Source organism: Leptonotus elevatus, chromosome 14 (genome assembly GCF_054856555.1).
Source record: "Leptonotus elevatus isolate MCC_2025b chromosome 14, RoL_Lele_1.0, whole genome shotgun sequence".
NCBI lineage: Eukaryota > Metazoa > Chordata > Actinopteri > Syngnathiformes > Syngnathidae > Leptonotus > Leptonotus elevatus.
In genome coordinates, this window is record NC_141252.1 from 11,618,698 (window position 1) to 11,640,968 (window position 22,271).

Below are 22,271 nucleotides of genomic sequence, written 5' to 3' on the forward strand. Positions count from 1 at the left end.
AATTGTATGTATCACAAAGTACTAGTGGTATCGGTACTTGGTATCAGTCAAGAGTTGAGTGCCGTACTTGTACTGATTTCAGTCTGAAAATGCTAATTGGGTTAATTGAAAATGAGTTGGGCAAATCGTGGTGTATACATGCGCATGTGTGATGATAGCATTTCTTTGGGCGCTTTATGCACTTGCTCCAAAAGTGTTGCCAGATCACATTATCCCCACAGCCCAGGGCCTCAATACAGTCAAGGAGACGAGTGGGAGGGACTGGAATGTATTCGTACATTATGCATATCATCCACTTCCCTGATCTTCAACAACTCCACACACCAGAAGTTGGCCATTGGGGGGGTGTAGCTGATGCCTCCATGAGTGATAATCTTTATCATGTGTGCCACAGGAAAAAAATATATATATCAAAGCTCTTGTTTATTCTGGAACCTTTTTCTGTGTGCTGATTAGCATATCAAAGCGGACGGGACTGTGTGTAATTGCAGGCATGTGGCTTCACTCCGCTGGCAGTGCACCTATAGGATTTGGAAAGGGGGCGAGCAAACAGTTTGCATGTCAGCGCGGTCTTGATTGAATGATGACAAAAGAGGGGGGAGCTCGCCAAATCAGTCCCCCAAAAAAAGTCAAACAAAACGGCAGTTTTCTTCACCCTTGTAAATCAAACGTGTATCAACTTTATGGTTGGCGGCTCTCCTTACACAAAAGAGCAGCTTTTAAGTGCTTCGTGGGAATTGAGTTATGCGCAGTCATGGTGCGTTTATTGAAGACATATTTGGGAGTGGGTGTAGGATGAACACCAGCGTGTGAGGCTGGGGTTTGTTGAGTTGATCAAGGTGGTTATTGATGAGACGCGTGTTATTGCTGCCTGGGTGATAACGGACAAATCGTCACGCAGCGCTGCTCAGCCGTGTCAATTGTAACTGATTGATTCTTCCCACTGTCAGTAACGTCAGCCACCTGCTTCTTCTCTCACTTTCTTCCTCGAGCATTACCTCTGCCAAGGAAGGATTGCCTGTTTCACCTGATGATATCAAGCAGAGAATCAACTTATCTGCAGATTGATGCCATAATGGATGCCATTTGTGTCAGTTCTAAGGGCCCTATTTACATTACAACACCAGTCGAGTGCAAAGCTAACTGTTAGCATGGGTGGAGTTTTCTTTCTTTAGGTATTTTCCGAGACTTTGCGCAGGTAGAATTGGGCCTAATGGCGTGTGTGCATCATTAGGGATTGTCTCACGCTGCTGTCATATTTATGAATGAAATACAACGACATCAACCATGCATGTACAGGTCCGCGCAGTGCTGAATCTGTGTGCCTGCGCCACTAGTTAGACCTGGTTTTACAGAGTCTAAAATCTCATCTAGAGCCCTAAGTGTGTAGATTGACTCTATTGATTCTTGTTTTGTCTTTAATTGACATTCTTAAACCATTAAATGTATAAAATGCTTATAAAGAGAAGAACATGGAATAAATTATAATTTCTGATTACATTTTTATAATGTCTGATCAGATCAGGTTGTAATTATTTTGTTGTGCTCATTTAGGATCTCACTCAATAGCTAAAAGGAGGTAACAAAATATCATAAGCACATTTAAAGCAGCTCGCTTATTGATTTCACATGGCGACAAAATCCTTAGCCGGGGTCTTGTTTCATTTTAATAGCTCTTTTGCCTTCTCCAACTTATTTGGCTTTTCTGCACCATGCCACCAGACCCCCACCCCCTCCCTTCAAGATAAACAGTTCCACTTTGTTCCACAGGAGGGAGACATTTGCTATTGATGTCTACCTGTCTTAGCATCAGCATCGCCACTCTTATAGCATTATCCCCCGGCCTAGCGTCTATGAATGAGACCAAACATCCAGCATCACTTGTCTTTTCTCATTAACTTAACTGTTTGTGCTAATTGGCAAGTTTCTGCAGCCACAGTGAGAGGGAACGGCTCCTGGGCCACTTTAAGTGTGGCCCGTCCAAAGTGGTTAATTAGAGGTGTTGAGGAAAACCTGGTACTCAGCCGTCCCGTGTCCCCAGAGTGGGAGATCCCCAGTGATCCAGGTAATAGAGCTGGAAGCAGCATGGCACCCACTAACGCTCTGTAATGCAATACCCACTTCTAAGGCTTCTGCTCGCCAGCTCCCACTGGACGGCCCGGTAGCCGACAACACCATAATACCTAATGAAGAAGCCTGACACATTAACTTTTAGAGCATGGCCTTACCTTGCCAAAACTTTCTTTGGCTTTACGGCTAATTCACTCATAAGTAATTGTGACCATGTGTAGGCACAATTAAAAATCCTGTGAATTTATAGTTTGTTATAAAAAAAAAAAAAAAAAAAGCCTGCTCGAGACTGTCCTTTTTTGGTGCCACTGATGCCTTTGTACTTTCACTGTGGCTTGATTTGTATTTAATTTTTGGGGATATCTCGCGTGTTCTCTGGTGAACGTGCTTTTCTCGTTTTGAGCCGATGTCATTTTGATGTCTTTCTATGCAGGTATGCGTGTGCATGTGCGTGCACTGGATTTCCCAGCTGGTTGTGTCACAATGATAAGTCGTGGCAAATGTCCTTTTGTTGGGTCCATGCCGATGATTCCCAGACACTTAGACCAAGTTAGGCTCTCTGTCTTACTCATCATCCATCAAGTGGCGCACCCACCGCAGACTTTTTAGTCATTGATTGCTCTTTGAAACATTGTTTTGCTTTATATTTGGAATATTCAATACCACTTTTTTCAGACTCAACTTTAATAGTTTAGTTGTTTTTAATACTAAACAATACCACATAAAAACCAAAATGGTTACTAACAGTAATCAGGGAAAATCTGGTTATGTGGTACACTGCAAAATAAAATTGTATTTAATTAATCGATACTATAATTTATTCTAAAAATATTCAATAGTATTTTTTCTTAAAATTTAATAAAATCAATGACAAATCTGTTCTTCTAATTTCTAATTCCTGATTGTAAAATGGCCACAATACCTTGAAATAAGATTGGGTATTGGCCCGATACCGATACCTGGTATTGGTTCTTCTCGACCAGCCCTATTTTATATCTACAGCTGTTATGTTGCCCCATGCTGTAAATAGGCTTTACACCAATCTGATATATACACAATCTGTTATTTTGCATTTTATGCTAAATCTGTGATCGGCTGTAATGTCTTATTTTGCCCGATTGATCAATGACGTCGCTGATCGGCTCTGTAAAATAAGATATTGCATTTTACATTTAATGTTTATCTGCATACACACACACACACACACATTTCAATTGCCATCAATTATATGTGGGGTTTCCACTATTCATCGGATGGGCCAATCATTAACCCATGTGAATGGCGGGTGTCGATGGTAGAGTAAAAATAAAAAAATAAAAAATTGACATTTTCCTCAGTTATCGTTTGTTTTTTTCTAACTCGTTGATCATTCATCGGATGAAAAATCCCGATTGTGTAAAGCCTACTAATTAAATTGACAATATCCTGTTATCCGAAAGAAATATAACCAGAACAATGTTGCACATGTAAATGTGCTCCACAAAAGTTCTCCATTCTGTCTAACAATAGCAAGGAATCTTGGTTTCTCTCCAGATAATCAAGTTGCTGGATGGGAAGCGTTCACAAGCTGTCGGCATTCTTATATCAAGCCTGCATCTGGAAATGAAAGACATTCAGCAAGGTGAAACACATTTCCTGCTATCAGCATGGCTATAATTATTTTTCAATGCCTCCAGCAATGAGCTCACGTTAAGATGCTGCCATGTTCTAAATCAATAAGCAGACTTTACAATTTTTCCATTGACCAATAAATTGGGAAGGGCTCTTGATGAAATGCAGATGAAGTATTTTTAGAGATAATCTGGGAGCTCAGCAGCAGAGAATAATTTCCTACATTTTTGACAGCTTCTAATTTGTAACGAGAGACCCGTTTTAGTATTTGTTTCCCTTTCAAGTGGAATGTGGATGATTTTTCCAGTTTCCATGATGGGAAAGAAAATGCCTCGATTTGTCAAAATGCGAGACAGCACCACTGGCATGGAAGCAGATATCCCCAGTCTAACTAAGATCCCTTCTTCACTGTTTATAATCAGAACGCCGTCTGCCTCAATTGACAAACTGCACGCTTGGACCGCGTGCTTAGTGGCTCGTTTGTGGAAAATGCAGGCGTGCATGTAAACACATAAAATAATGCGTCCAGGGCAGCGTTAGATGGGCCGGGAATGGGATTGTGGCGGAGAGTGCTTGCCGCCTGCGAGTCTGAGCACGCGGCCAGCAGATCTGTTTATTGTAGCCAGTGACGGTTTCCACAAGCCTAATGGGACTGACACCCCGCTAATGATCTGAGCATGAACAAAACCACCTTCAACAGTTAGCAGAAACTGAGCTACCACATAGAACACAAGCAAAGAAAGCCACGCATCTAAAAATCAGGTTGGCCTGTCCTTTGGACCTCTTTCCCCCGATTCCTGACTCCCTTAAATGTCACTGTTATTTGCTAGAAAGTAGCACTCACATCTTACTTGCAACTATTTTGTTGTCCTTTAATGGCAGGCAAGGCTAGAGGTTTCCTGTCGCAGTTTTTGTGTCAAATTTTGCATTTTTGTGCCTCATTTAAACACATTGAATAGCAAAACTGGGAATCAAACACCGAGACAACTGTCAAAAGAAAGTAAAAGAAGAACAACCACCAAGACGGGCCTAAAAAGCTTCCGTGGGCTCACATCGCCTACCGCGGGTAGTCTGAAATTTAGGGAAGCCTTGTAGCCTACTACTTACAAAGAAGCGACTTGCTAGCAACAGCTTCTGCTAGCTGCTAGTGCACACGCTCAAGTCAGTGGTAGCGAATAAGCTACTTTTATGACAAGTGTCATCATTTCAAAAGGATGACAAGAATAGACGGAAAAGCCATACTAAATGCTGAGCTAGCCTAAGATTGACAAGGCCAGTACCTTTAAAACTACAATGAAGTGCTTGAATCGCAATAAGCGCAACTTTGAACAGTAAAATCTCAGGAAAATTGATAAGTTGTTGTGTACTCTAGAGTAAAATTCATACTCGCTAAACTGAGCCGGAACTGGAAATGAATCTAATTTAGCTTCGCTTCAAGACAAGAAAATGACGTTTGCTGCTGTAAACAATGTGAATTTAAGAAATAAAAACTGTTAGTTCTATTAAAAAAAAGGGAAAAAAGAAAAACTAATTTTCATTCATTATATTGTCAGATTTTTATTGTTTAATAAATCCCTTGCTCGAGTTCCCTAGGATTAAACTGCAAAAAAAAAGCTCCCTAAATTTTTTAAAAGACTGCTCCGCAAACAAAAAAAAATGTATTCGAGCTTTGGGAAGGTGACAGTAATATTGACAATTTGAAGCATTCCTTTTCATCAATTCTCAAAATAAGAGGCAACGTGCACTTCACTCATGCACATGAATTTGTCATTCCCAGTTAAAGTTCACTGTAAAACTGACACATCAAACTCAAGAGATTTAAACGTGTTATATTTAAACACCTAAATGTTCAACCAAACCACACAGTTTTGTCTAACAAAGTTACTGCTAACATATAAAGTGAAATGTCATAGAAAAGCAAGCAGGAATTAGCATATATGTTATAGTAATTAACATAAACAACTATGCAGCAGGGGCACCCATCAGAGTGACTGGGGGACCTCAAGGGCCACCACGGTTCAAGAGCAAACTGAGCCCCCCCGCCGCAACACCTCAGCCGCCCTACATACACACACACACACACATACACACACTCCTCCTCACCTAAGCCGATGAGTGAAAAGTGGAAGGAGAGGGTGTGAGTTGGTTGGCAGGCAAGCTTTGATCTGTCGCCGTGGAGAGATATCCGGCTCCCCTCGGATCAGAGCGTTGCCGTGCACACTGGAGCAGGCCCCCCTTTGGTGTGTGATTGACGGCTGCATGGCTGAGGGACTGAATAATCCACTCTAATAAGATGTAGGAAATGGACCTCCAGCGCTCTTTCTCAACCAGACATGGGGACCACATTGACAGCTTCACTGCAGCTGGGAACCAGAATGCCGCGTATTACCTTGTTAGCTCGTGATTGAAAAGAGGGGGTCTGTGTAGTGTTAATGGAGAAGCTTTTGGACTAACATTTTCCAGTCTGTGTTCAAGCCTGGGGTGTTTTTAATATGAAAAAAAAATCAAATTCCTGTTTCTCTTCCAATGGCGCTGTTGACAGCAGAAATCAGACACGATTCATTAAAAAAAAAAAAAAAAACTAAAAAAACAACGGAATTAAATAGATTAGATCACCAGATTTGCTGTTATTCTTTTTCCTGGTAACGTCACGTCACGCGGCTGTCGCTACTTGTTGCTAACCAGGCAGAGAAGGATGGATGATAGCTAGATAGCTGGAAAGATGGACAGATGATGGATGGATGGTAGATGGAAGAATAGAAAGTGATAGTTAGCTGGAAAGATGGATGGATGGTAGATGGAAGGATAGAAAGTGATGGATGGATGGATGATTAGATGGATGGAAGGATGAAAAGTGATGGATGGATGGATGATTAGATGGATGGAAGGATGAAAAGTGATGGATGGATGGATGGATGGATGGATGGATGGAAGGATGAAAAGTGATAGATAGCTGGGAAGATGGATGGATAAACGGGCAGACAGACGGATGGATGGATGATAGCTGGAAAGATGGACAGATGGATGGACGGACGGATGGATGGATAGACAGATAGATAGATAGATAGATAGATAGATAGATAGATAGATAGATAGATAGATAGATAGATAGATAGATAGATAGATAGATAGATAGATAGATAGATAGATAGATAGATAGATAGATAGATAGATAGATAGATAGATAGATAGATATATAAAAAGAAAATTGTCTTTAATTATTTTTCATTAAGAGTATTGTACATATTATCAAAGCATGGCATTTATATTTTGATACATTGAAAACAGTACATAGTTTAGCAGTATCAATTTCTCTATGCTATTATATTGATATTGATATGATACAACATCCACCAACTAACATATATTCAAGTTGCTACGGATCGAAATTGTGGTGTGTTGTGAATAAGTCAAATGATGATTGATTGACTTTACAATTTGACTTGGAAGCAACTGTTGTTGGCTCACACCAGCAGCCAGACATGTGTCAGATGATCCAGCGGGGATCCCTGTGACCCTCCTCCAACACGAAGCCATAAACCTGTGACACCTCTCAGACACAGAGCAGGAGTTACTTTCCCTTTCAGCGCTGTCGTCTATATTTACGTGAAAGACACATGATGAAGATGAAGCGAAACTTGTTCTAGGAAAATAGCCGCGTGGGCATAACATCACTCAATTGGAGGGGGGAGGGGCTTAATCATGGATCATTTATTAATCCGAATTGACTGGATGTCATATATCATTACATAGTTTGCTACAAATAAACATTGAATTTGAAGTTTCCATTACTAGTCAAAAAAACAAGCTCTGTTCGATGCACTGGCAAAGCTTAAAAGGCAGAAAGCTTCGGCCAAGGCTTATTCGACTCACTGTTTATAATTAATACTGCATTTACTGTTTCAGCTGTTCTCACTGTGGATAACTCTGTGGTGGATTTGGAAACCATTGAGGCTTTATATGAAAATGTAAGTACATCTATTCAAGTTTTTAAAAAGAGGTGAAGTCATCGTAAAACTTTTATAGCATATGTGTTTCTATTGCTGCCAATAAGGTTTTGCAAGATTTATTAACTTATAGACGATTCTGCATTTGTCGACCTACTGTAAGATGATGTGTTTTTTTCACCACAGAGAGCTACTGCGGAGGAATTGGACAGGATCACGAAACATTATCAGACTTCCAAAGAGGATGAAGTCAAACTGCTGGACAAACCTGAACAGTAAGATGACACCTTACAAATGTTCTGACATTTTCCGTGTATTGAATGTCGATCAGGATTTTGGGTTGAATTTTTAGGGTTTAACGGTTATTCAATCCATTTCAGTGGGTGTCACTTATGTGCAAATTTTGGGCCAGGCCGGTCTTAGTCCCATGCACTAAATAAACTAATTGTTTAAATAGATATATTGGGTCATCTTCAGATTAGATTTGTGATCAGTTATCTTTTTTTATCTTTTTTTAAAATCTTTTTTAATATTTTTTATCTTTTTTTATATTTTTTAAAATCTTTTTTTATCTTTTTTATCTTTTTTTTTATATTTTTTTAAATCTTTTTTTATATATATATACATTTTTTATACAGTGATCGGCTCCAAAATCTTAAATTCTGCCATATTTTACTGAGCACCCAGGACAGACTGATGCGTACCATTTATTTATGGTTCTAAAGTCATTATTACAGTTTTCCTCTTTGTCATCAATTATACCCTCATGTGAGTGGACAAAAAGCTAAAAATAAAAGATAAAGAAAAATACATCCTTCACAAATGCTGAGGTATGTGAGAACTGTCAGTGAGAACGTTGCGTTGTGTTGAGCTCAAACCAGATGTAGTGAAGTATTTATTAAGGCTAATTTCAACTTCTACAAGTGTTCAAGAGCACTCGATTATAGAGCGATACCTTGATTTAACATTGACCCGACTTATGAGACACGAACCATCGCTTGGACAATTTGCTTGCTTCGACCCGCAAGTCTGGTGAAAATGTCCAAATCGAGCATTACGGTAAAATAGTTTTTTTTTGTGTGTGTGTGCAAGGGTGCGTACACGGATGTCACCTCTGCAGTTTTATGTCGTCAAGGTTAAGTAGTTCGGGCCAGTTAATGAGGCCTGGATCCAGTGGTGCCGCTGAGCCTGGCCTTCCTATTTCCATGTTTGACCAGAGCTGTCACTATGGCTGCCTGAGTCATCCCTACTCAGTGTCAGCGGGCTCTAATCACACAGGATGTTACATCTCCGCTCCCCTCCGACACGTCGCTGTTTACATAAGTCGTCCCGCGTCGGGCCCAAGCCAACTTTGATCTGTCCCTGGATGCCGCTCGCTCCTTTCTCCCCGCCAACCCTGCGGCCCATTCGAGAGCAGTCAAGCGACACCACCCATGACTATCGCCTGCCGGGGTGCACCAGCACTGACTCAGCCGGACCTGCGCGGGGAAGCGTGGCCTGCCAAGGACCCGGAATAGTCCTTCCTGTTAGACGTTTTGTTTAATTCTGTCATAACACATCACACCCCCATTCTCCTCCTCCCCTTGTGTTTTCCAGGTTCCTGTATGAGCTCGCCCAGATTCCCAACTTTGCAGGCCGAGCCCACTGCATCATCTTCCAGTCAGTTTTCCTGGAGAGCATGTCCTCCATCCGCCGTAAGGTGGAGATTTTAACCAGTGTATGCAAAGTAAGAACACCGCTACATTAACTCATTCACTGCCATAAATTCATTAAAAAATATGTATATATATATATATATATATATATATATATATATATATATATATATTAAAAATTAGGGGAAAGAGGCGATTACAATTTTTAATATTAATTAATCGCATGACTTCCCTAGTTAACTCACAATTAATCACAAATTTTTATATACGTTCTAAATGTACAATTTTTTTAGGTTTTCATACTCTTGTTAACAAAAGTGGGGGGGAAATGTTAAACTAATAGAAATATTAAAAATTTATTTTTGACGTTTATAGCCGTTAATGGCAGTGCATGAATAAAAAAGAAAAGAAAAGATGAAAAATTCGGGGTGTCAGGCGATTAAAGTTATTTTTTACGTTTATGAGTTAAAGCATCATTATTCATAAGTCAACCATAAACATTTCTTCACAATAATGTTATACGTGACCTTCCTAGTCTAAACATGACATTCTGATTAATATTACATTTGTGGAATATGAGTTATGAAGCAAAATCCGGCCATTTTTATCCATCTCAATGGGCGGCCATTTTGCCACTTGCTGCCAATGTTGCTCAGGGCTCAGGCAACGACCATTCACAGCTCACCTGTTTTCTGAAGGTGAGCTGTGGTTAGTTGTTACCTGACACCTGAGCAACATTGATGTCATCTTCAGTTGACAGTAAGTGGCAAAATGGCCGCCCATTGAGATGGAAAAAACGGCTGGATTTTGCTGCTTAACTCATATTCCACGAACACAATATCAACCAGAATACCATATTTAGACTAGCGGGGTTGCATAGAACATATTATTGTCAATAAAAAAAAGTTTTGGGTTGGACTTCCCCTTTAAGGCTTTCTGTTATAAAATTGTGTGTGTGTTTGTCAGGAACTGCTGGAGGGCAAAAATGTGCGTGAGGTGATGGGTCTTGTTCTGGCCTTTGGGAATTATATGAATGGAGGGAACAGGACAAGAGGTCAGGCTGATGGCTTTACTCTCGAGATCCTCCCCAAATTGAAGGACGTCAAGAGCAGGGTAACGGTCTACTGATTCAACACTCAAAACCCATTTGTGTTTTTGACAACTTTTTTTTCTGTTTTCAGGACAATCACATGAGTCTGGTGGATTATGTGGTTTTGTACTACCTACGAAATATTGATAGCGTGAGTTGCCTACAATTGAACTAGCCTATTCATAAAATGCATGAATTTAATAATTGTCTTGTTGTTTTAGCATGCTGGTACAGACAAGAGTGTGTACCCTTTGCTGGAACCACAACAGTTATTCCAGGCTGCACAGGTCAAATTGGAAGATTTAACCAAGGACATCACGAAGCTGAAAAAAGATTTGACAGGTATGTTTATCTTATTATTGACACAATATTTAGGGACTTAAGCTTAAATAACAGAATTAAAATAATTGAGGTGCCACACTGGTTTGTAATAAGGAGAATGACATTTCTGTTAGTGTGACAGTAATTTGTGAATTATGTATACTTTCTATTTTAAGTATTTTAAATAAAATGTGTCAGAATTTTTTGTCATTTGTTTTGTATTATAACACAAAAGCTAAAAAATAATAATAATAATACAGATTTGTCCAAATTTAAGTTTTAGGCTCAGATCAAAAATGTGAAATTGAAAAACTGACCGCAGGACCAAGATTCATTCATATTTAATTGGTTGACCTGACCAGGAAGTATGGCAACAAGCATTTGTAAACATACGTTAGCTCGTTAGCTGCCTGTCACTAATACACACACACACAGAACACAATAAAGCTTCAAATATTCCTGTCCTTGAGGATATTAATACGGCTGATGGATCACACAAGATCTCCACTTGCCCGTATGTTTGTGTAGCGTGTAGTGAATTGATTTATTCAATGATTAGAGTGCTCAATTCACACTGATGTCATTTATGAATGAAATACGATGACATCCACCACATATATCAGTGGAGCGCAGAATCTGTCTACCTGCGTGTGGATCAAATTACTAAAATTGCGTTTACACCACCAGCGCCACAACTTAGACTTGGTTTCACCTAGTCTAAAGTCTTTACTTTTTATCAACAAATTACATAAATACAGAAGTAAATTAGTGCTGTCAAAGTTAAAGCATTAACTGATTTAATTGATCACAAAAAATTATCACATTAATCATGAATTAACGCAGATTAATCGCACTATTATTTTTGACCATAGATGATCTTTTAGCATAACAGCGGATGGCTACGTTTAAGCTAGCGCAGGCTGTGTTTGAGCAATAAACATAATTACATGCATTAAAGTCAAGCATTTAATAAATGTTTGCGTATCGCATTTAGAATATTTGTTCATGTCAAAATATCAGGGTCATTTTTTTTTCCCATTTTAAATTATGCAAGTAATTAACTGATTAGAAAAAGAGGCGGATGAGCGTGTGCAGTGGATCAAAAAGTGTTGAAGGCGTCCTCATAACATTAAATGTCAAAAGAATGAACACATAGCAGGTGCTTTTCAAATTTGGCGGGCAAAAAATGTGGATAAAAAAAGCCTTTTTTGTTAGGCGATTAATCGTGATTAATCAAAATTCTAAGATGTGATTAATCTGATTAAAAAATGTAATAGTTTGACAGCTCTAAAGTAAATACGTGCATTCATTGACTTAATTTTGTTTGTTTTTTTAGCATCAATACTGATCCTACATCGACTGCATTTGGATTTCCCTCTAGATCACTAAAGTATCTGTATATACACCAAAGTTGTCATTTTGAATGTAGCCTGCTTGTGTATGCAGTGGCGTCAGTGTTGCGGTCAACTTTCGAGCCAGTCAGTCTTGGCCAGCCGGGGCCACGTCGAGGTTAAAGGCGATGCCCCCGTGCGCCCCCTGATGTCTGTGGTTATTTAAATCAACCAATAATACGGCATATGAAAGCAATTAGATTTGCTCTCAGTTCTCCCCTTCGTTTTTTTAGATCGCTGTTAAAGCACTCTCCTCTCTGACCTGGGGGGGGGAAATACAAAGAGTCTCCTGAAGTAGCCAGACCCACCTCAAGCTGTCACTCATTTATGAGGCAAAATGGAAGACCTGAAGACAATAAATGCAACACAAGAGCGCTCGTATTTGATCTGTCGCGGCGCAGTCTGGCACAGTAGTCCTCCGGGGTATAAGCATCACAGGGCGAGCGTTGGATGGTGGACTTTTGCTGAGCCCCGCCTATGACTCCCACCAACTATGATCCCGTGCAGCCGCCAGGAATAAATATTTATGCCCGCCTGTTATAAACCCGCTTAAAGAAAGCAACTGGTCCTAATTACAACGCTAACACATTGTAGACAGTGTGAAAGACTCGCACTGGATCCCATTTTGAGATGGGACTTTCTCAAGCTCCTCACCTGATCCTGAGGTGGCGACTGTGGTGTCTTTACTCTCTGACCTAGGGTTAAAGGTCAGGAGACTTGGTGTTAGAACATCTCTTCCGGTGTAGCCCACCCTCTTCCAAATTGCTGTTGACAGTTTGCATCAGTGGGAGATTGTCTGTTGTATATGGGCATGCCTGACTCATAATTCTGAAGCTTGGGGTTCGAATCTCGAATCTCAACACCAAATTCACTTTTTTTGAAAACATATTATGTACGAAGACTTTATTTGCCCAAGGCGCTAACGAAGCCGCGTCAGTTTACGGAAAGGTTTTCCTTTTTAATTGTGTGAATGCTGAAACCCATAAAATCCACATTCATCCTTAATGACAGCTTTCAGCATTCAGTATTTCAAGGTTTTTAACAAGTCAACTTTAGCCCACTGGTTAGTGCAGATGACTAGTGTGTGGAAGAACAGACTTCGTATTTCGGTTTGAACGTATGTTAGTCCAAGTTCCATTTCATATAATAATCATTGTCCAATTATTTAACATCTTTATATTCAATGTCATTTTTTTTCCAATATCATTCCATATTTTCAATGACAACATTCACTCATTCAACATACTTTAACATCTATAGCTCAGTGGTTAGAGCATGTGACTGGGGTTCAAATCCCACCTCAGATGATTTGCAGTTCAAGTTCAGTTTTATTTCATATCATTCAATTATATTCAAAAAAAGCATTCCACACATTCTACATGCATTCAAATACAGTATCAGCATTCACATACAATTTCTCCAGAAATTGCACACAGTTTAAAATAGCTTCGTTTAACCTGAAGGACCCCTCGCCATACACTGGCAACAGCAAGTTATTTTTTCCGCATTTGTTAACATTTTAAATCCATCGGAGTCATCCATCCATGTCATGTTTGTTGTAGCAGCTATTAAGATCAATGATTTACACTTACCCAATTTCGATTCGTTGCACATTGAACAAAAAACGGCAGTTCTTTTGCTACTCGGGGGAGTTTAGTGTTTCACAGAAAGCCTGACCTGCAGTTAGGCATTCATCACTGTGCCAAATCAGACAGTGTCCTGATTTTAAATGGCCCTTAATGTCAGTTTTAGACATGGTCTTTAGTCTGAAGTCCATTTTACAATGGAGGCTGCTCTCGGGACACCATGTGTGAAGTCTCATACAAAATCTCGAGCCCTACATAACTAACAATGAAATACACTAAAATTGAAATTAGAGCTACAAATGAGGCACACAAAAAATCATTCATTGTGTGTTAAATATTGTAATAAATGGATAGTTGTTAGATGATTGTACATTCTGCGGTATAAATCAACTATTTTCAGTTGACATGTCTGAAACCATACAATCTCCTCAACAGCTCATCTATGGTTGTATGTGTTTCTGTTGTACTTTCATTTTTTTATTTACACAGCCACGCTCATCTTACTTTATTTTACACAATAGCTGTTGGACACGCTTCCGCAGAGCTTTTGCAGATTGTGTGAAACATTTGTAAGTGCTACTTAAGCACTGCGGGGTATCTGACTCGTGTTTATCTCTTGTGTGTGGGCTCCTGCTTGGATGCGCTTGCAAATCGCCGCTGGCTCAGGAAAGGCTCAAATTCTCTTGGGGGTTTGTTGATTTAACACAGCCTATAAAACACACGCTAACATTCGTCACCAAACTGGCTCTGTAAACGACTGAAGCATACCAGCATTAACCCCCCCCCCACCCCCAATATATCTAGATGGCGACTAACTTGGCTGCCGAAGATGCTGAGTCTACCTTTAAAGATCGGTGCTGGCTCCTATCATGACCCAGACTGTCTGTCTGACCATCGCCAGTAGAGACAGTTACCGATAGTAAAATAAATAAATAAATAAATCTATGGTCAGCTAAGAATTGATCTTAACACACAGTCTCATTAATAATAATCAATCATGTGAATGTTTTTGTAAAACCTCTAGCTGATTGTGGAATCTCATTCATCAATTCAATGTCATTTAAGGTTATATTTCCATCTAGTTTCAGCTGTTCACGCGAGCTATTATAGTTGCAGTGTAACAAATACAGTAATCTTACAAGCCAAATAATGCTTGAAACAGACAGTTATTTCATGGATAGTTTTGGGTTATATTTCATCTGAAAGCTTAAAACTGAGTTCCACTTTGTACTACAGTATAGGGCTAATATTTACTTCACGCTCAGGAGTCAGGTAGGTATGTAGCTAGGTAGCTACAGTATAGCTAGGTACTGTGGCTAGGTTTCACGTCATGTGACCATAAAGTTGATGTTGTATTTATATTATGCACTAAGAAAATGAATATATGACTTGGTTAATAATGCTGTCGTGACACCTTAATACCTACCGTACAGTAGCTATTTATTGATCTAGCTAGCTAGCTAGCTCTATAGTATGTATTGTATGTACAATATTGATATTGCTTTGCTTTTCCGTTTATACTGTATACAAATTGCAAAACGAAATTTCAGGAAGCCACAAACCACTAACATAATGTCATTTAAAAAAAACATTATCCTCAAGCTTTTCTTTGTTTTCCATGCTTTCTTCTGTAATCTATTGACAATTCTGTGCTTAAATCACAAGACAAATGCCCGGCTGTTCGGAATTGTCAATAACTGCATAAATAAGGTGAAAGTACATAACATCTTAATCAAAGAAATGCTGTTATTAGCAACTGAGGTTTCATGAATGAAGCCGTGCTTTTTTCAAAAGTCAGAAAAGTTGTTTTCTTTATAGATTATGTGGCCTTGCGGCCTTCACTCTTGTGGCATTTCTGTCTGGAGCACGTTTTGAGCAGAACCGCTTCTAAATTGCACTCTTTTGACTTTAATGGGTGTTTTGGAGTTGGGGTATTTCTGCAGAGGAAATGCGGTTTGTCGAAACAGGATATTTAGCTTGTTCTGTTTGTGGGGATTTTTATGTTGTCGTAAGTGTTGGCTCTTGCGGATCTAGGAAGTGAATCTCATTCTGGCTGCTCATAGTTAAAGCAGACGTTTCCTCTGTGATTCCTTCAGACAAGTAATAAATAAAAGGTGTAATAGAGGGATTTTACTGAGCTGCAGGTGCAAACATTAGAAAGAGACAATGCAGAGGTTTTAATGCTCTTGTTTGTTGCATAACAATTTAGCTATTTGGTCATAAGAAATGGAGGCATTTATTGCAGCCATTAATGACTTACAGGTTGGAACATTATGCCAGAGTTCTCTCATCCGGCATCTGTGTGTATCGCATCCCAGACTTACTTTTGACAGGAAGTGGGAAAGGTATCGGTTGGAACATGCTCAGTCACGGCTGTTTCCTGCAAGCGCGTGCAAGTCACGTCATTTGGCGCAGCGGCCAAAACCCATCAGGAAACAGAACGCACGCACATGCACAGTCACCTCTGACGGAACCATGCCGCAATTTTCACCTTCAGCACATTTGCCGATCGCTTTTTTTCCTCACTTAACCGCTTATGTAGCATTACGTTATTTGTTTAAGGCCTTTCATTTTGGACCCCCGCTGTGTTATATCCTTAATCCCTTCCAATGGACTATATGCCACGGAGGAGGCGGGACATCTGACTTTCACCCATCAACTTTGTTTCCGTTTCCCAGTACTTGCGCTTCCGGTTGCGCGTTCCCGTCTACGGGTGCGAGGCTGCGAGTGTGCAGTGTTTGTCTCAGTGTCCGAAGCATTTCAGATAGCCGAGACGCCCTCCCGCCAATGAGCGGGAGCACGCGGTTGGGGGGGGTGGGTGTCATGGTTGGGGGGGGGGGGGGGGGGTGTTGGAACGCGGCCAGCAGCGGCGCTGATGTGTCAAACCCGGAAGTCGGAAGTCCGTGGCATCTACCCCATAGCAAATAATGTATCCTTTCTCTCCCTCTCCCTCAGCTTGCGAGCGAGATGTACGGAAGGTTTGTGCTCACTCGGCAGAAGAACACCTCCAGCCATTCAAAGGCAGGATGGAGGGCTTCGTCTCCACTGGTAAGTCAACCGGACATTTTATAAAAACATTTTATAAATATAGCAAATTGTGTCTAGCCTACCACTAAATGCAGTGTTGCTGTGATTGTTGCGCTTATGTCACTGGAACATACCATAGTGTGGGGGTCCTCCATTTTCGATACAATTCCATTCTTTGTGATGATATATCAAAAATGTGTACACAGGTCAGAACTACTGGCTGCTGGCCTGTATAGATGTTGCGTTGCCTCAAACATCCTTCTTGCCATAAAGCAAAGGGGCATCTCAGGCTGTAGCCTTGTAAAGACTTGCCTGTTTCAGTGGATCAAGTCTGTGGACCACCGCGACAGGAGCTTTTTGACACCATGTGATCGTCCCACACTCCTAAGCCAGACACTGATCGATAGAGAAATTGATAGAGAAAATGGAGATGGATGTTTTTTTGTTTTAATGTTGGACCATCAATTCCAACTCAATTTGTAGGTTAATGTGCTCTAAATATCTTATGCGTAAGAACTAAGAAAATCAATGACCAAAACTCAATCACTTGTCAATATTACATGCTAATAGACAGACACAAGACGTAGTTTTCACGGAGTTTTGTGAGGATCGGTGGTGTTGTTACTATAGAATTTTTAAAATCCTTCTAAGCCACCACTGCAAAAAGGACAGTATAAATCTTAAGAAAAAATCTATAGTAAAATAAGAAAATTATTGCTTCATATAAGCAAAATTATCTGCCAACAGAACAAAAACATCTTACTTAAATTTACCTGTAAGATTTAGAAAAGTAAAAAAATAATACTAAGCCCATATCAACCACAGCGGTCTTGAAAGAAGTATTTCTAGACTAAAAACAAGTAATATTGAAGGAAAAAAAATTCAAGCTGTAATGTATAGAACTATTTTCTTAAAATACATATGCATTCATTTACAGTTGGCCAACTTAGCCTGAGTGTCAAGCAGGGAGGTAACAGATTCAGTTTTTACTGTCTTTGGTATGACCCAGGCAGGGATTTGAACCCACAACCTTCCAGTCTGAGGGCAGACACTCTACCACTGAGCTGGTAGTACATCTACTGTAAAGAGGAAAAATGAGCTTCGTAAATACAATGAAACGAACCACGAACAGATGATTTTTACAAGGAAAATATTGCTTACGATAAAGAGCTGAATTGTACTTTTGTTGATTGTTTTTCACACTTGTATTATTCCCATTTATTTATTATTATTATTTTTACAAAATTATATAAAATAAGAAAATAAGAAAATTCAACTTTATGGCCTTTGGTGTTGGTTAGTCATCTTAAAATGTGGAAAATGTTGCCAAGATTGCATCATCAAATAAGATAATTAGGTAATAGGTATCTTTAAATAAGCAGAATGATCTTGTCTGACAATTTTATTTTAATTAAAAATAACTTGTCAAAAGCAAAATAAGCAAATTTTGGTTAAATTTAAGAATATATATCTGACTTAAGATTTCGGTTTTTGCAGTGTGAAGTTGCTGCCAACATGACAAAAAAATACATCTGGACATCAAGTTTCTCCGCGTAAACCCCCCTTTTTACACCACAAGCTGTTGCCCATGTCTCGGGATGTGGGCGTGCGGCTTGTAATCATCTTTTGTGATGATTCTATGACTTCAAACAACAAATCGAAGCAAAACATTTGCACATCAAACAACGGCCCGAGACTGTTAAATTATGAGTCATCAGAGCGTGATTGGATGTGTCACCCAGGTAAACGCAGGCAAGCCGAGCGAGCACACATGCATGTGTTGGACACATTGTAGAAATTGGATCATATCCACAGGACGCACGTGTACATGTGTTGTGGTCAACCCTGGTCCTCAGCTCGAGTATAGTCCAACAGATAGAGCGTGTAGTGAAAGTGGTGTTCCCGGGGAGCGCTGACCTGTAACCCGGCCTGTGGAGAACCTCGCGGCGGGGCCTGCAGGTGAACCCAAACGCCCTTCGCTCTCACTCTTAAATTTCCCCGTATGATCTCTGCCTGTTTCAACAGCGGATGCCTCCCAAATCCAGCAATCCGTGCTTTTTACACGCTGTTCTCCTCTTGTCTCACTTGCGTCTTTGCCCCTCTTTGGAGCCGCTTCAGACAAGAGTTCATGTTTAACAGCACGCAATTAAACACAACAGATTTAAATGGAATCAGAGAACAAAATATGTGGCTCCATTCTTTTCTGATGTCATCCCACATGCTGCTTACAGCTCAAATTGCTTTATGCTGTGATCGATAGACAACGTCCTCGTTTTTAGTAAAAAAAATAATAATTGGGCAATGGTTCGGCGATCACTTTCACAGAAAATATCAATCGATGTCGTGTTATTGTTTAGCCCGTTTCAAATGTATAACATGTTGTGATGAGAAAGTGCAATTTGTGTGGAAATTGAATGGTGGATCTGCTGCTGAACAGAATTGCGTTGTAATGTTTTGAATCGGTCAAGAAATGTGGAAGGAGGAGGCAAATACGTCAAATATGACTTCACTTGGGAATTGTATTGTGAAAATGTGGGGAATGGGAATAGTTCCCACGATGTCCTGAAAACAGAATAGTTTGAAGTTAGATTAGTTTAAAGTGGTCAAAAAATGTGGAAGAAAGAGGTGAAAGTGACAAACATCTCTTCAATTGGCGAATTTTATTGTAACTATGTAGCCATTTTGGGAATATGCAAAAATAGTTCCCAAGATGTACTGAATTTTCCTAGCAAATTGTGCACATCACCCGAGACCGTTGAGTCATTTCTTTTCTCATTTCCGAAATCTTGAATCTTTCAGCCTGATTTCCTTTGGAGAGAATTGCATTTTAGTTTAAAGGAAATCTGTTATAAATTTGACTTTCTTAATTATCTGCCTACCCAAGTGTGAAGTGATTTATTTTTCTCCTTCCTTAAAATGTAACATTCAGAGTCGAGGATCAAAATGGCAGTGCCTTACTGTATTTATATTAGACCAGGTGTCAGCAGCCTTTATGATCAAAAGAGCCATTCTAGGTCAAATAAAAAAACTAAAATCTGTCTAGAGCCGCAAAAGAGATGTATTTTCTTCTGCCTTTTGTCTTTTGTTTTGGGATTTTTTTTAATATATATATTTTTTTTTAATACATTTTTAGACTTTTCGGCTGAAATTTTTGGCAATTTCATGGAAATATAGTCATTTTCTGCCGCTTCCTTTTTTGGACAATTCATGGCTGGGGTTTTTTCAGCCTTTTTAGCTATCAAATTTTTTTTTTGACATTCTATAGCTACTTTTTAAATGTTTTCTTTTCTGCCTTTTTTTTTTTAATAAATATTTTTTTTACTTTTCTGGGCATTTCTTCTTATGTTTTGGGACATTTTCCTGTTTTTGTATTCAATTCTTTGACATTTTTGGCAAATTTATGGACATTTTATGATAATTTTCTGCTTTTTCCCTTTTCAAATTTTTTGGTAATTTTTAAAACATTTTCATCTATCTTTCATCAATCTTTTTCTGACAACTTAAACTTTTGACTTAATTATTCATTTTTTTCTAAATCATTAATTTAAATAATATTGACCCTGTGGGTTCTCCATGTAAAAAAAAAAGTGTTACAAAAAAATATTAATTTGTTTTTAGAGATCCACAGGAGAGTGACTAAAGAGCCACATGTGGCTCCAGAGCCGCAGGTTGCAGACCCCTGCATTAGACAGATGCTAAAATTTGTCATTCTTGATAGTCGGGCTATTTTGACCAAACTTATTAAGATGCCAATTTTAAATTGCAGATGAAATCGCATATTAGTGTATGTCTTCTTCAAAATGCATCTCTGTCTCGCTGTGTTCTTATCATTCACAGCTTTCCTTTAAAAAAAAATAAAAAAATAAAAAATAAACTGGCAAAAAAATCAGTTGTGGTCTAACTTTAATGATCGCCCTTTTGATTCCCCTTTTTAATGGGAACTCTTTGAAACCTCTGGGGAGATTTTGGACGGACAAAGTCTCGTGTTGAATACCGGCAATGGCTAATTGAAAACAAGTTCCCGCTTTTAATCACATCTTGCTGGCTCTGCGGGGAGGTGTAAATGTCTCATCACAGCCCTTAAGCTTTGTTGTCAGTGAGTCACTCAACATTTTGATTTGCATAACATTTGTATGGGGGGGAGGGGGGCATTTTAATCCATAAATGAGACAGAAAAGATGCCCCCTATGTCCTCAGCATCCCCCTCCAAATACCTTTTCTTTGTTATCTGAACACCAGGTAGCAGTGCTTTAGTAGAGCTTAAAAAAAAAAAAAAGTAGAGCGTGTGAGGGTTTTAAAGCCCAAATTTATTGTCCCTCTCAGCATGCACGTCTCATAACTTTCTAGTTAGCGACTACTGGTTTCATGTTTACACGTAGGGAGCACAGAAAGAGACACTTCTCGCGCGCTCTCTCTCGGCTCCAGTGCCACCTCTACACAGCCGCAGCGCAGGAGTACCTCAGGCGCCAGCCTGACCCCCACTGTGACTAACGGCATTGGTCGTGGCCCCTCTACCCCCAACCCAGACATGGTCAGCCCCTCCCGTCATTAGGGCACAGTGGCCCACATACATGTAAAAAAGGAATAAAGTGGAAGGGGTGGATGGTCGGTGTGTGAAGCTTACTTTTTCCCAAAAGACCCCCAAACCGGCCTTTGAACAATTTTTGGGAGACTTCCCCCTCTTAAATCTCCAAGGAGGAAAGGTCCCCCATCATTGTAAAAGGGATGAATTTGGAAAAATGCAATAAATCTGAGATCACAGGCACTCTCTGGCCCGAGATAAATTCTTGCACCTCGGCCTTGCTCCCCGCACACATCTGCCTTGCATTTAGACACTTTTACACGGCGAGAGTCCACAGGAGCCTCTATGTTCAACCCTGATTGAGCCCACTTGGAGTCAACACGCACGCCTCCACTTAACGGAGCGCCGCTCCACGCCCTAACGCCCGCCGTCACATACTCACGCGCTCGTGCGTCAACACATGGTGGCATGTCCAATTTCACAATGTACACTCTTTCGGCCCATTGCTCTTCTTCTACTGCTGTCGCTTGACTAATTCCACGATGAGTAATGACCACAGTGCCCTCTTCTGGACTCTACTCGTGTGGCTGTCAGTCAAAATATGCAAATATCTCCATACTTTGGACTTTTCTGCAAACCTAAAAAAAACAAAACGAAAAAAGAACAAGCAAATTTCCACTAAGACACGTAACTGCATTATCATTTATTTTGTTTTGTTTGTTTTGCATAAAACAGTAGGAAAAATATATTTTGGATGGATTTGGTTGTGAATTGTGCAAGCACTTTCAGAGATGGTTGGACAAATTGATAAAAATTGGAAATCTGAATTTTGTGGCTGTAAAAAACCCCCGCAGGTTTTATTTGACAGCCTAAAGAACCGTCACCTGCATCATGAACTTATGAACGTCTTACGCTGATATTTTCTGCCTCTTTTTCAGCTCAAAAAGAGCATTCTGCAGAAGAGGACCGCTTCAATGCTGCACAGAAAAGGTAGGAGACCAACTTTGGCACTCGAGACTAAATGGAATATTAATTAGGGCCCGACCGATAT

At 39.8% G+C, this 22,271-nt stretch overlaps 1 protein-coding gene across 5 annotated transcripts in view; it reads left to right on the top strand.

Annotated features, from left to right (window-relative positions):
• The window catches only part of LOC147162972 (formin-1-like), a 52,926-nt gene that overhangs the window by 22,728 nt on the left and 7,927 nt on the right, over positions 1 to 22,271 (top strand). For all 5 annotated transcript variants that reach the window (XM_086094775.1, XM_086094777.1, XM_086094779.1 and 2 more), the window contains 9 exons: positions 3,604 to 3,691; positions 7,588 to 7,649; positions 7,815 to 7,903; positions 9,225 to 9,354; positions 10,250 to 10,396; positions 10,465 to 10,524; positions 10,595 to 10,715; positions 16,627 to 16,719; positions 22,159 to 22,210. In XM_086094775.1, coding sequence (XP_085950901.1) covers positions 3,604 to 3,691; positions 7,588 to 7,649; positions 7,815 to 7,903; positions 9,225 to 9,354; positions 10,250 to 10,396; positions 10,465 to 10,524; positions 10,595 to 10,715; positions 16,627 to 16,719; positions 22,159 to 22,210 — 842 coding nt within the window. The remainder of the gene's footprint in view (positions 1 to 3,603; positions 3,692 to 7,587; positions 7,650 to 7,814; positions 7,904 to 9,224; positions 9,355 to 10,249; positions 10,397 to 10,464; positions 10,525 to 10,594; positions 10,716 to 16,626; positions 16,720 to 22,158; positions 22,211 to 22,271) is intronic.